Here is a 12,310-nt window from a genome sequence, read left to right as displayed (position 1 = left end):
GAAGTGGTTGAGTCACCATCCCTGGAGGTATTTAAAAGACATGTAGATGAGGCGCTTAGGGACATGGTTTAGTGGGCATGGTGGTGTTGGGTTGACGGTTGGACTCGATGATCTTAGAGGTCTCTTCCAACCTTAATGATTCTATGATTTTTAACAGGACCAGAAGCTGGCTGTTTATGTATTGTCACCTCCAGCATACATACCTACTCAGCTGTTTAGTTTGCATGTTAAAGTTTCCAAATAAACCATAAAAATCCCACATATATTAGCATCCATCATTTATATTGGAGGGGAGGCAGATACGAAGGATTAAGAAAAAATGTCACAAGTCCTAAATTCAGAAGACGCTGCCTCCGCAATATACATGCTCCAGCACACAATCAAAACTTTGACATTTTGTTAGGGCTGCTTGAACCCCCTCAAACTCATGTATTTTAATGACTTAAGACAAAGAACATCTACTATTACATCATGCATAACATTTTTCTGGTAATGAAGGATAAAGTAGAAAGCCAAGTCTCATGCCAGACAAGACATATACACACAACAATAAGTCAAGACTTCAGTTTAAAATTCTGTTCCTTAAGATGAACAGAGAAATTCTGTCCATCTAATAGGATAAACAAAAGTGTTAGTAGTTGGCGCTTTTATGTAAGAGTTATTTCAAAACTTGAGCAAAGTAGGAGTACTTCCTTCAGTAGCTGTTTAAGACCACACAGAAAAGCCTATAAGTAATTATGCCACGGTGCTGCTAAGATATTTTCTAATTCTCAACTTTTAACTGAGCTAGAATAGGCTACAATCACTCTAATTTTAATATCGTGATTCCGTTTTGCAAAAGTGTACCGAATAGCAGGATGAATATTTTTAGAAATACATCCAACCCACCGTGCCTAACTTCAAGAAGTTAGAGATTTTTTTAAGATCACTTTCAAGGGGTTTTTTTAAATGCTAAAGGCAAGTACACAATTGTACTGTTAAAGACTATCTCAAAATCCCAGAAATACTCAGCAACAGGCTATATGTACTGCTTACAGCAGAACTAAGCAAAGCAATAAAATTCTCATGGGAATCTCAACCAGGTTGCTTTTTTTTTTCCCCCTACAACAACTAAAAATAGACATATTTATCCTTTGACTGTATTTCTTAGTCTGTTTCTCTCTACTTGCAGACAGTTTGTTGGCGCACAGTTTCAGGACAGAAAGCATGAAACACCCAGCCATGCATTTCTGCACTTTCTTCCTCTTTATTTTCCTTACACTAGCAAGAATTTCTTTCATTTTCAAGAACAGCTACTTCTGCAATTCAGTATCCAGAGTACGTAAGTATACTTTTGTCACTTAATTTTACGTTTCATCATTCAAACAGATGTTAAAATAAAGTAAGTCTGCAACTACCACTTTACTTCAATAAAATTATACATTAAACCAGCATTTTTTTTCAGGTGACAGTTAAGATATAAAAAGATTTAGTATTTGTGGAATTTTATTTACTTTACAACAATTCTGAGGCTGCACTCAAGCCCAGATCCAACCATACCAAGGACACCACAGAAGCCTGGTCCTCACTGCTCAAATCACAGTTCAACATAATAATAGTGAAGCAAAGCAGCAGTTTCTGGACAGACAGTAAGGAGGCACTGCGAGCAGATGAAGTGAGAGCAGGATAAGGATATGGAATTCCTGAGACCACCTGTAGACACAGTATTTAAATACAGCCCTTCAAGCTACAGTCAAAAGCTTTCCTCAGAAAGTCAGTTGCAAAGAAAGACATTGTCAGTGTAACATCCTCTTACCCCACAACATTCTCTTTATTTTTTTAAATAAACAGCATGCCAAAGACATGCAACAGCTAGAAAGCACTCTGCCTTACAGCCAGCACAAATGCCGTATGGGGTATGACCACACCATAAGTTTGGACAAAAATCTGCTGAGGCTGTAGAGCTTTACAAAGCAAGAAACGAATAAAAGAGTTTAGAGCTAGATTTTAGCAAAGCACTTGGGATTTGGGTTTTTCTGGTTTTCTATAAAAGAAAGAAAAAAAAAAAGTCAAACACAAGCACATATCAAGTTTTGCTCAACTGATGGTTACAATAGCAACTTATGAACTAGGAAAGAGCAAAAAGGGATGCAATACAGTTTTTTACACATACAGTTAACTGAAAAGTAAACAAACTTAAAGGAAAATTTACACCTTGGTGCATCACAGCCCACAACCTGCTATAGAAACAATTGCTCTCAAACTTGGGAAGAAAAGGAACTGAGACAGGTCTCTCCTTGTGAAAAGAGCATGGAAGAATAACAATAAATATCTCTCAAGTTTTACTTCCCTCACCCTAAATGTCCTCTCTTCTCAGGCAGTCACATGAAGAACATAACCCTTCAGGTTGGCAAAGGCAAGAGGAAGGAAAGCAAGTAAAGCTGAAGGCTGTAGCTTGTTACTGCGAAGGCTGCTGTGGATGACCGATTAGGATCTGCCACGGGCACAAGCGCGAGCGGCAGAGCTCGGCGAGTGAATGAGCGATGAGCGAAGGGTTGGAAGGACAATGCTGCGTAACAGCTGGGCTAGTGGCAGGGCCACACTGCCTCTTCGCCGGGGAGCTCAGCCTCCAGCAACCCACCTAAAGCAAGGCAGCCACAGAGCCCGGCTGTGAAAAGCACGCCTGGGAGGAAGCAATGAAGTCCTCTGGCATAGCTTGTGGGTGTGAGCACTAAGGAGTAACACATTATGGCATGAAAAGTACAGGGCCTTAGGGTAGCATGAAGATGCCTTTAAAAGTTAGAGTACAGCACCTGGGAGGGAGGATAAGGACAAAGTCACAGCCAGGACAAATGGACTTATTTGGGAAATTTAAAAAAAAAAAAAAAAAAGGACAATACTGATGAGTACATCTCATGAAGTTTTTGTGAAGGAGTTTAAAGTTGGTAGTTGCACTATATGAGGTGCAAATCAAGATCAAAGTGCTATCAAGAAACAGAACAGTGGCCCCTGATTTTTTTATATCTTTATATATCTAATTATATATATATACAGAATATATGTATATATATTCATACACACATATATATAGTCCCCTGTGTCTAAAGCACAAGGCAGTTATGCATGACAGCCATCTATTAGCTCTTTGAATTGGATGCAGATAACCAGGAATTGATATGGCTGATGCCAAGCATGTTGATAGATCATCAGCGGTGGGGGGAAGCACCTTTATTCAATTTCAACAGGAAAAGCAATCAAATCAAAGTCGCTCAAGAACCTCATATTTAATGTTACAACACTTTTACCGCAGGATGAAGCTTCTTCTAAATACTTAAAGAACAAACAATGGTTATGTGCAACATGGTATGAAGTTTCTTTTGTAGCATGAATCATTTCTAAACAATATCCTGGCAATCCGTCAAGCTGTCTAGAAAAGAAATGTGTATACAACACTCAGATACGTTGAACAACCAGTTGAGAGTCCAGAAAGTTTGTTAACAGTATTTTTGTTTTTATCAGACATAATATTTTATTAGAATATTTCTTTACACTAGCACCTTTGTTGAAGAAGTCCCATCACATCAGTGACACTAAAAAGGCAAGTGTGTCCTCCAATCCATCAGATCTGCAGACTGCACACTAGACTATTTATGACTATTCAGGTTGCAATAAAGGAGTATGTATGGGCTATTGACATACTTGATCACAATACCGCTTAAGCCAGCACCACTCCATCTCAGTGCTGCACTGGCAATAAATATTTGTAGAGCCAGGTGGTAACTAGGGCAGCAAAGTGATTCAACTGAACAATAATCCACAAAAGCAAGAGAAAGATGGCAACTGCGTACGCTAGACACCACCAGGAAACTTACATCAAACTCTGCTCTTCAGCACTGCGTTTAAACAGAACACAGCAAAGCTACTTAATTTAACTGGATGATCCGAAGATCATCCAGAAGCCTCAGACAAACCATTAAAAAAAAGGAACAATTAAAACTATGTTAATTAAATTCAAAACATAATACATAATTTCAGGTTTAAGATAGGAGCCAGTAAGTTCTAATCATGAATTTGATTACAAACAGAAGTTGAAGCTAGATAATGTAACATCAAAACCCAATATAAGCAATAAGCTCAATTCATTCAGACAGCTCAACTTTTAGCTTTCATTTACAAAACTGTTTTATCAGACCGAGAACTAGAATTAATTGAAATATAGATTCCAAACACCTATGCCAGTCCTCAGAGCATCATTGTACACAAGCTCTAAGTCTCTGTCAAAAGAGTTTACAAAAGAAAAGACAGGACAAGCAGATAAAAACTGTTGAAAGAGAGGGGAAAAAAAACGCAAAGTTAAGGTTGCTTTACTTCTCAACAACCTCTCAGCCATTTCAGCATCAATAATTACAACACCAACCTAAAAATCAGAAGTCCTCTGTATACAGTACTAAGTGTGCACCCACGAGCATGTAAGGTTTTTGCAAAGCCTTCACACAGGAACTATTCCATGTCTCTGCTCATACTTTTCACCTCTTCTATGCTATTTTCAGCACTATTATCTCCTTTTCAAGATGAGAGAGGCTGGCAACTGCACGCTATTTAAAATACAGAAATACCATGGAATTAGAGTTCTGCATTTCTGTTTTGCTCCATTTCCTGCTACTGACATTCTCCATGCTTGTTTGATTGCTTCTCTGCATTAACCTAGCACGTTCATAGAACAAGCTACTAAAAAGTTACTGTCTTTCCCAAGAACTAGCTCAGAAGCCGTATTAAGATAGACCAAATTCAAAATTTATAAATGTAATCTAACACCATGTTGCCCAATTACTCACCATCACAAAAGTCTTGAAAATCTTCAATTCTTACTATGCTGTAAGATTGTTTTGTCCAAAAGTATTGTCCTTTAGCATTAGAACAAACCCCACATAAGGGCAAAACGCATTTCTCTCTATCGTTTTTAAACCAAACATATCTGGCAAGGTACGTCAGAGAACTATCAGCTGTTTGGGTACTAGATACGCATAGATTTTACTTTCCTTTTTTTAAGCACAAATGTCTACTATTCCAGAGAGAGCTGCCTAAAAAAAGAAAAAAAGTGTTCTGCATTTTATTCTACCTAGTCATACGTTCCCTATCCTTTTGTCACACTGCTGTGAAACAAATGTTACTTTCTTTAGAATTCTACAAAATAACAGCACATTTATTCCATAGACAAGCACTGCAATATTAAACAACTGCCCTGATAGTAACTAGGTAAAGACATACCAAATGCAATTGTTTATATTCAGTTATGTGCAAGAAGAAGATATGATCAAATATTGTCAAATGGGTTTTTGTTTATTACAAAGCAATTTAAGCTTCTTCTATGTCTGGAGGTTCCCGACTTAAAACCAACAGGACTGCCAACGGAGAACAACCAAGTCCCCGGTATCTCCAGCTGCTTTCAGTTTAGGCAGCAGTCAGACAAAACACCCGTTCCTTTTCCTAGGGCTGCTTTTCTGTTTAAGCATTTACTCCACCATCCATAAAGATTCTGCCGTCACCCCTGCTGAGGGTGGTATTTTGCACTACTTCGAAAGAAAAGGCAGGTGGGACAGCAGGCACCAGAACTCCTATTGCACACTAGAAATTACACTTTTCTAGATGAAAAAAAGAAAAATCAATTCTATATTATGACTGTTATTCCTTAAGCACTGCAGCTTGAGCTTCATTTGAACTAGTAAGTAGTTCTACCAGGATGAAAGGCACAGGTTTATTAATGTAAGGTGATGCCTTGGAAGTTCCACTTTACCATTTTCTGCATGAAATTAAGGTAAATAGGGGTGAAAAGTCAAAAGACTGTGTTAGCACTTGCAGAATTTTAACAGTGCTTTAGATGTTTATTTCAATTCTGAAAGCACATGAAACTGCATGTACTAAGCAGATCTGTAGCTTACTCAGCTGAGCATTCAGACACCAGTATTAGAACAAGCCAGTCAACTAAAACCAACTTGTCTCCCAGGTTATGATTTTTCAACAATTGCCTCACACAGATGAAAAAAAACCCCACAATATTAAAGACGGTCAATCTGATTTGCAGCAGCAAAGTTCAGAGGAGCATACGGGCTGTAGGCGGTGTTAGTGGGACACAGCGCCTTCTCATTCTAGGGCACCTAAATCCAGAATTACTCACTCAGACGAGAGGGACAACTATCTGCTAGCTGACTTACATATTAAAAATACTGAGACAGAGCTGATCACAAACAGCATCACTGTAAAGTGAAACTATCCAGACTTCTTGTCACTGGGTAGGAAAAAAGAAAAAGCCAGGAAAAATGTTCCTTAAAGGTTCTGGACAGACAATGTTCAGAGTTACTGATGTAACTCAGAAAACATTTCAAGCTGCTTACAAAGTTCTAGCAGCAGTTACTGAAATTACAAAAAAAAAAGTGTTTTAATGTTTTACAAGATTCCTTAAATTATAAAGCTTTTAGTTCCTTGTCATTGAAAGTTATTCTTCACCTCATTATAATAGGCATATTTCAGCATTTAACATCATTAGAATAACAAATGCTGATTTTAAGGAGTTAAGAGATTAAAAAGATGGTACTTAAAATGTAATTCAAAAATATTACATTATACATGCCACCATGAATCTGCAAACATGCTCAGTTTCATTAAGAAAAAAAACCTCTTGTATATAGCGTGCTTCCTTCATACTGTCAAATTATTTATTCCTTGGGCAAATGAATGAAATAAAAAAAAAATAGCGTGAAATTTTTTATAATAGAAGCAAATTAATTCTGGGCCCCACAAAACCAGTAATAGCCATTTATTTTAGAGGTTTCATGTTTGACCAACAAGGCAGTCTAACACTAACGATTTGCCACCAGTCTTTCAACTAAGTGACAGTCAAGAGTGCTAAGATCTCCAGAAGACACGCTCTCAGATCTTCCACAGAAACACAAAAAAATTTGTTTTCTCCATTAAAAAAAATTACAGCAATCCCACGGAAATTGCAGAGGTAAGACAGAAAGATCTTTTTGCAAGATCTTTACTACTCAGAATTAGTCAAAGCAAAACAGCCATCCTAGTGATAATCCCCTTAGTGCTTCACAGTTTATGCAATAGTCAATTACTAAAGAGGATGAAAGACAGAACAATCTTTGCAAATAGGTCACTGTCTATATTTATAATGATTAAAACCAGCCTGCTACTAAAAGTAACTTTTAATAAGCATAAAAAGTAACATTAAGACAGTGCACGCATTTTACTCTTAAATATATTCCATGTCTCCTGTGACAGAAGAAGAGGTAACACTCAACAGAAAAAGTTATTTCACATAGGTTATGCATTAGCATTGCTCAAAGCAGATTTTAATTTGTCTGTAATGATTTTATTCTAAAGTATCATCCTCGTAAAGGTAACACCTAACCATTCTTGACATGATCTCTCAACTTACCCAACTCTTTCCCTGTCTGCATGCCTTCTCTCTCAAAACTCATTAGTAGACTTTACCTGCAAACACTGCCCAAAGCTCCTTTTCAAGACCACTTCGAATGTCTTCCACTTTTGCTTCAACTCTTCTTTCCTGTTTAGGCATGCCTAAACGTGTAATTTTTTTTTCTTCAGAACAATTACTCAGGGCTCTACCGCACACTGCTGGGACTCCCATCTGCTTCTTTCAAGTATTGTCTGTCTTCTGCTACAGAATTCTCCTCTTTCGAAATTTTCCTTTTTCCCCAATCCCTGGCCTCACCGAGGAGTATTTTCTGCCCTTCCTGTGGGATCAGGACATCACACCTGACATCATTTTCCTAAAATTTTATTGAATTTCATTGATTCTCACGGCTTCAGGCACCACCACCGTGTCAGTGATTCTTATGCCCAGCTGTGCACTCCTGAACCATTTCATTCAATTCCAATTCTACCTGCAGTTACTGTCTCCACCAGTTAAACTGGAGCTTGTTTCCTCTCAAGCCCTGTTTCCTCTAATTACCTCCAGCCTTCCTACAGTTCAAGTCCATAAACTAACATCTGATTCTTATAATGCCTTATGCACCAGAGCTGCATCCAATAGTTGGAATTTCTTTGCATAAAATGTCAAGAATATTCATTACCCAGTCCTTATCTTTCTTTCTCTTGACCAGATCATTTGCTTACATCTTCATTAGCAAATTCTTCTGCTCACACCGTCACCTCTCTATCCTTCATTTCATATAATATTTCAGCTGCTAAAAAATCCTTCCTTTATGCAGTACTTTGGAGAGTCTGGATCTTCCAGTATTTCCACAGCCAGCAAGCCCATGAGCTCGAGACTGTACAGCTGCAGAACCTGCACTTCATTACTGGATAGTCTTCAGGGAATAATGTAACCACCTCTTAGAAGAATCTCATAACAGAAGCATTCCTCTGCATCTCATACATTTGTACTTGGGATACTGAAAACACACTGAAGGTTGGGCTTGGGCTGAATACTATCACCTCAACCCCACCAAAAAATCACCTACACAAAGGTATTAAGGTCACTCTAGCTTCTAATCTTACAAATTTAAGAGAAAACACCTGTAGCTTAGAGTTTATTATAATGCAGACTGCCTAAAACTGAACTCCACAGCAGGTAGGGGAGGGAGAACCACATTCAGTCTTGTGAAGTGAAATCCTGTTTGTGCATGAAAGCTGGGAACTTGATGTTCTGACTACAGAATAAGAGCAATAAAAACAGCTTTCTGAGCCATTAATTTCTGCACAGCTGATTTCTACTAAACAATGCTCATTATTGAAAGAATTCTAAAAAAACGCGAGGCTGTTCCAGTGGGAAGGCTGGCACTCTGAATATCTAGACTGAGCTAACGGTGACATCAGTGCTACTACTGCTTTAATCCCTATGGCTACTAAATGTCAAACATTTTCATTGTATTTAAAGAGCTTGTGATTGCACACGATGAGATTAAGTTACTTCATTTTTAAAATAAGACACAGTGAGTATCTGCATTCTTGTTGCCCAAGACCACGATAACGGCAAGTTCGTCAGTAACATCAGTCAGAAACTGCCATGCTTTTTTCCACAGCCAAAATACAGTATTTTTAGGATTTGCAACTTTTAAGCACTGTGAAAACTCCCATCTTCAGACCTTCCATAACCCAGTGAAGTCTACAAATCTGTGCATAGCTGCCCCACTCAAATCCAAACTTATAAACACAATTATAAAAGTAGGGTGGGGTTTGTGTTAAAGTATTTGGGGGGGGGGGGGGGCAGGGAGAAAGGTGAAAAGGCTAAGTGTCACTGCATCAACAGTCACAAAGTCCAGTGGAAACTGAGCAGCGGGCCACATATTTCTTCTTGTTTGTCAAAAGACACCCATGTAACATTAATTTCATCTACTTTAGAGAAGGAGATGCATCAAACTATAGTCAACACAGTAGAAGGAACTGTCTTAACATACAATATAAACTTTAGTGTGGTAAACTATTTAAAGTAGGATATACTTTCTAAACATTCCTTAGTATTTTCATTTGTTTGGCCATCGATTACTATGGCAGTAGATGGGCTACTACACATACTTCTAAAATAAATATCTAATAATTATTTTATCCTTCCAAGTTCTAAGTGGCTCATATCAACTACAGTGAGCTAGGACACTTCTGTAAAGAAGTGCAAGAGAACTGATCAATCTTCACATTGTATAAGTGAGAACTTCAAGAACGAGGCCAAGAGTAGAGTAGGATATTGAAAAACTACTGATTCTGAGTATTTCAATATATATATGAGCTCATACAGTTCAAGACTACATAAAATACCCAATCGATCTTTAAGATCTTCCCACACTCACTCATTAGCTAACCAACTTTGTCTTAATTGTGTCTTATTAGCAAAGTACTGATTCACAGCTCTCCATGATAAGCTTTTGATTTCTAAAGTTAGCATCAACTTTTACTCGAATACCACACCTGAGCGAGTTCCTTTGGTACTCTGAATACATGCTGGCAAGCGGGATTTGCTATAGTGATCAGTTTGTACCCAAGCAACAACATTACAGAGTAAGAAAGTTCAAGACTAGGGAGCTTCTAACCTTAGAATTCTAAAATAATTTAACATCTCCTTACAGAAAGATTGGGGCGGGGGTGAGGTGGGGGAATTATCTATATACACACATACATAATTATGTGTATGTACACATACATCATCAGTTCAAGAACAAACCTGGATTAAAATAGAGTAATTAACTTGGTTACCTGTACCAGAAGTGACCTGATTATCTAAGTCAGAGTGCTAATCTTTTGTTGGGGGTGGGGGAGGCCTGTTAAAAAAAATTAAAAAGTGAGAGACACCACTTTACTAAGTAAAAAGGCCATCAATGCTTAGCTTTAGCCTGAAGTGGGAGTACATCATTCCTGAGATTCTTCCATACTAATTAACAAACTCACATATTTTGAGTTTTAATCCAGAGTAAAGCAGAGAAGCAGAATTGGCAAGGCTGACTCATTACAACAAGAGTCTACAAATAAAATAATCAAGCCAGAAATTAAACTCCATGTAAGTCTTAAGTGTACCATTTTTAAACTATTAAACCAACCAATACATCAATTTACAGTTCTTATCTATAGACTATCTATAGACATACTTAGGAAAAGCTGACAGTAACTAGCACTATTATTTCAACAAGCCAAGAAGCGAGGAGTTATTGCAGTAGGCTCCCTTCCTCTGGAAGAAAATATAAACTCAAATTCAGTGTCATCTCAAAACAATCTTAATAAAGAAAGAACAAAAGCGTTTCTGTAACATTCAATCACAGGATAATGTAAATGAAATTAATCCCCAAAGCAAAGTATTTCTGCAAGGAATAGGGCTATACACATCAACTGTTTAGACTTCAATAACCAGTTCATACTGAGATAAGACATTTTTACTTAAACAATCTGAATTTATTAGGAATAAATCTCAAAACAGTGGCAAGCAATTATGGCAATAAGGAAACAAAAGAAAAACACACACACACAAATCTACAGGGACTATTTTTTATCTTACCTGCACTTGTTCTGTGGAGCTACTACTGAGTTCATCTCCAGACTCCGAATCCTGGTGAATTTTTTCTGAGCCTTCTCCTGCTGAATCACAAGATTGTTCATGCAAAAAGCTGGTCTTCTCTATTTCCAAGAACTCTGGACATGGGAAGTGACCCATGGAAACGGTTCTATACTGATTAGAAACCTTGGGAGACTGCAATTCATTGTTAAGTTTTCCATTGTTTTGGGTAAGGTCCAGACTCAAACCAAGAGTTTGACCAGGACTATTGTTCGGTCCCAGATTTTGATTGGCATCTCGAACTAAGCAAGACACTTGAACTGGAGAAGATTTTCCAAAACTAGAAAGCTCTGGTGACTTATTCACATTTTCAGTTGATCTCTGTAATCCATGTGTCAGCTTCGAAGAGTTATTTGGCAGCATGCTTGCTTGCTTAACAGGTGGCATCAGCGCTTTTCGTGGTATTTCCTTTACATACTGTGCTGGCACATAAAAGGGTTTGGAATTTTCATCTCTTTTGACTTGCCACCAATCATCGTTAGTCTTTTTCACTAAGATGTATTTCTCCCCTTGCTTAATCACAATTTTCTTGTCTTTGGCCTCATACTCATAGTCGTACTCCACTTCAATGTACAACTGTCCTGGAAGGATCTTCCCACCTTTATCAGCCATTTCTATTTGGAAAGATTTCACCTTTTCAGGCAAAAGGTAAGCCACATTCTGTTTCAGAAGTGTTATTTTCCTGTTAATAATCAGAGCTGTAAGAAAAAAACATATATATGTAATAAAGTAATTGTCTAAGAGCACTTCAGAGGAAAATAATTTCAAGAATAACCCTGCCTATTCAATTTATGTCAACCTCAGACTAATAAATTTATGGAAAAAATGCAGGATGTTCAGGTACCTTTCTCAGTGATAAAACAGAAAGTCAGCAGAACAACTTAATCACCGATTTAACTCTCCTATTCACACAAGCCTCCTGCTACCAAGTTGCTCATTAAGCCTGTTGTTTCTATTACTAAATAATGTTGATCATCAGGGGCTTGGTGGGGGGACTAGTCCGAGTCAATCTCTTGCTTACACACGGGCTTAATTGCTTCACGGAACTGTGTTACTACACTAGTTTTAACCAAAATATTCAAAAGGAGAAGGTTATTATTTGCTTGTTTTGATTCCTCTTAAGTTCAATAGTTCCTTCAGAGTGCTCAAAATTCATTACAAAATCCCTTAAATCTTTCTCTAATGCTACACCCCAGTCATCACGTTCAGCATGGGCTGGCAGTCCTTGATCCATGTACACTGCACACTGTACAGAACCTTCTA

The 12,310-nt window shown here is 37.8% G+C and overlaps 1 protein-coding gene across 3 annotated transcripts in view; it reads right to left on the bottom strand.

Moving 5' to 3' along the window:
• The window catches only part of ARHGAP12 (Rho GTPase activating protein 12), a 76,466-nt gene extending 64,740 nt beyond the window's left edge, over positions 1-11,726 (bottom strand). For all 3 annotated transcript variants that reach the window (XM_009275155.2, XM_009275156.2, XM_009275158.2), the window contains exon 1: positions 10,991-11,726. In XM_009275155.2, coding sequence (XP_009273430.1) covers positions 10,991-11,659 — 669 coding nt within the window. In that variant the 5' untranslated portion in view covers positions 11,660-11,726. The remainder of the gene's footprint in view (positions 1-10,990) is intronic.
• Positions 11,727-12,310: the final 584 nt, after the last annotated feature.

Source organism: Aptenodytes forsteri, unplaced genomic scaffold, assembly GCF_000699145.1.
Source record: "Aptenodytes forsteri isolate BGI_AS27 unplaced genomic scaffold, ASM69914v1 Scaffold336, whole genome shotgun sequence".
Taxonomy (NCBI): domain Eukaryota; kingdom Metazoa; phylum Chordata; class Aves; order Sphenisciformes; family Spheniscidae; genus Aptenodytes; species Aptenodytes forsteri.
The sequence above is the reverse complement of the archived record's forward strand: the minus strand, read 5'-3'. Positions and strand labels throughout refer to the sequence as shown.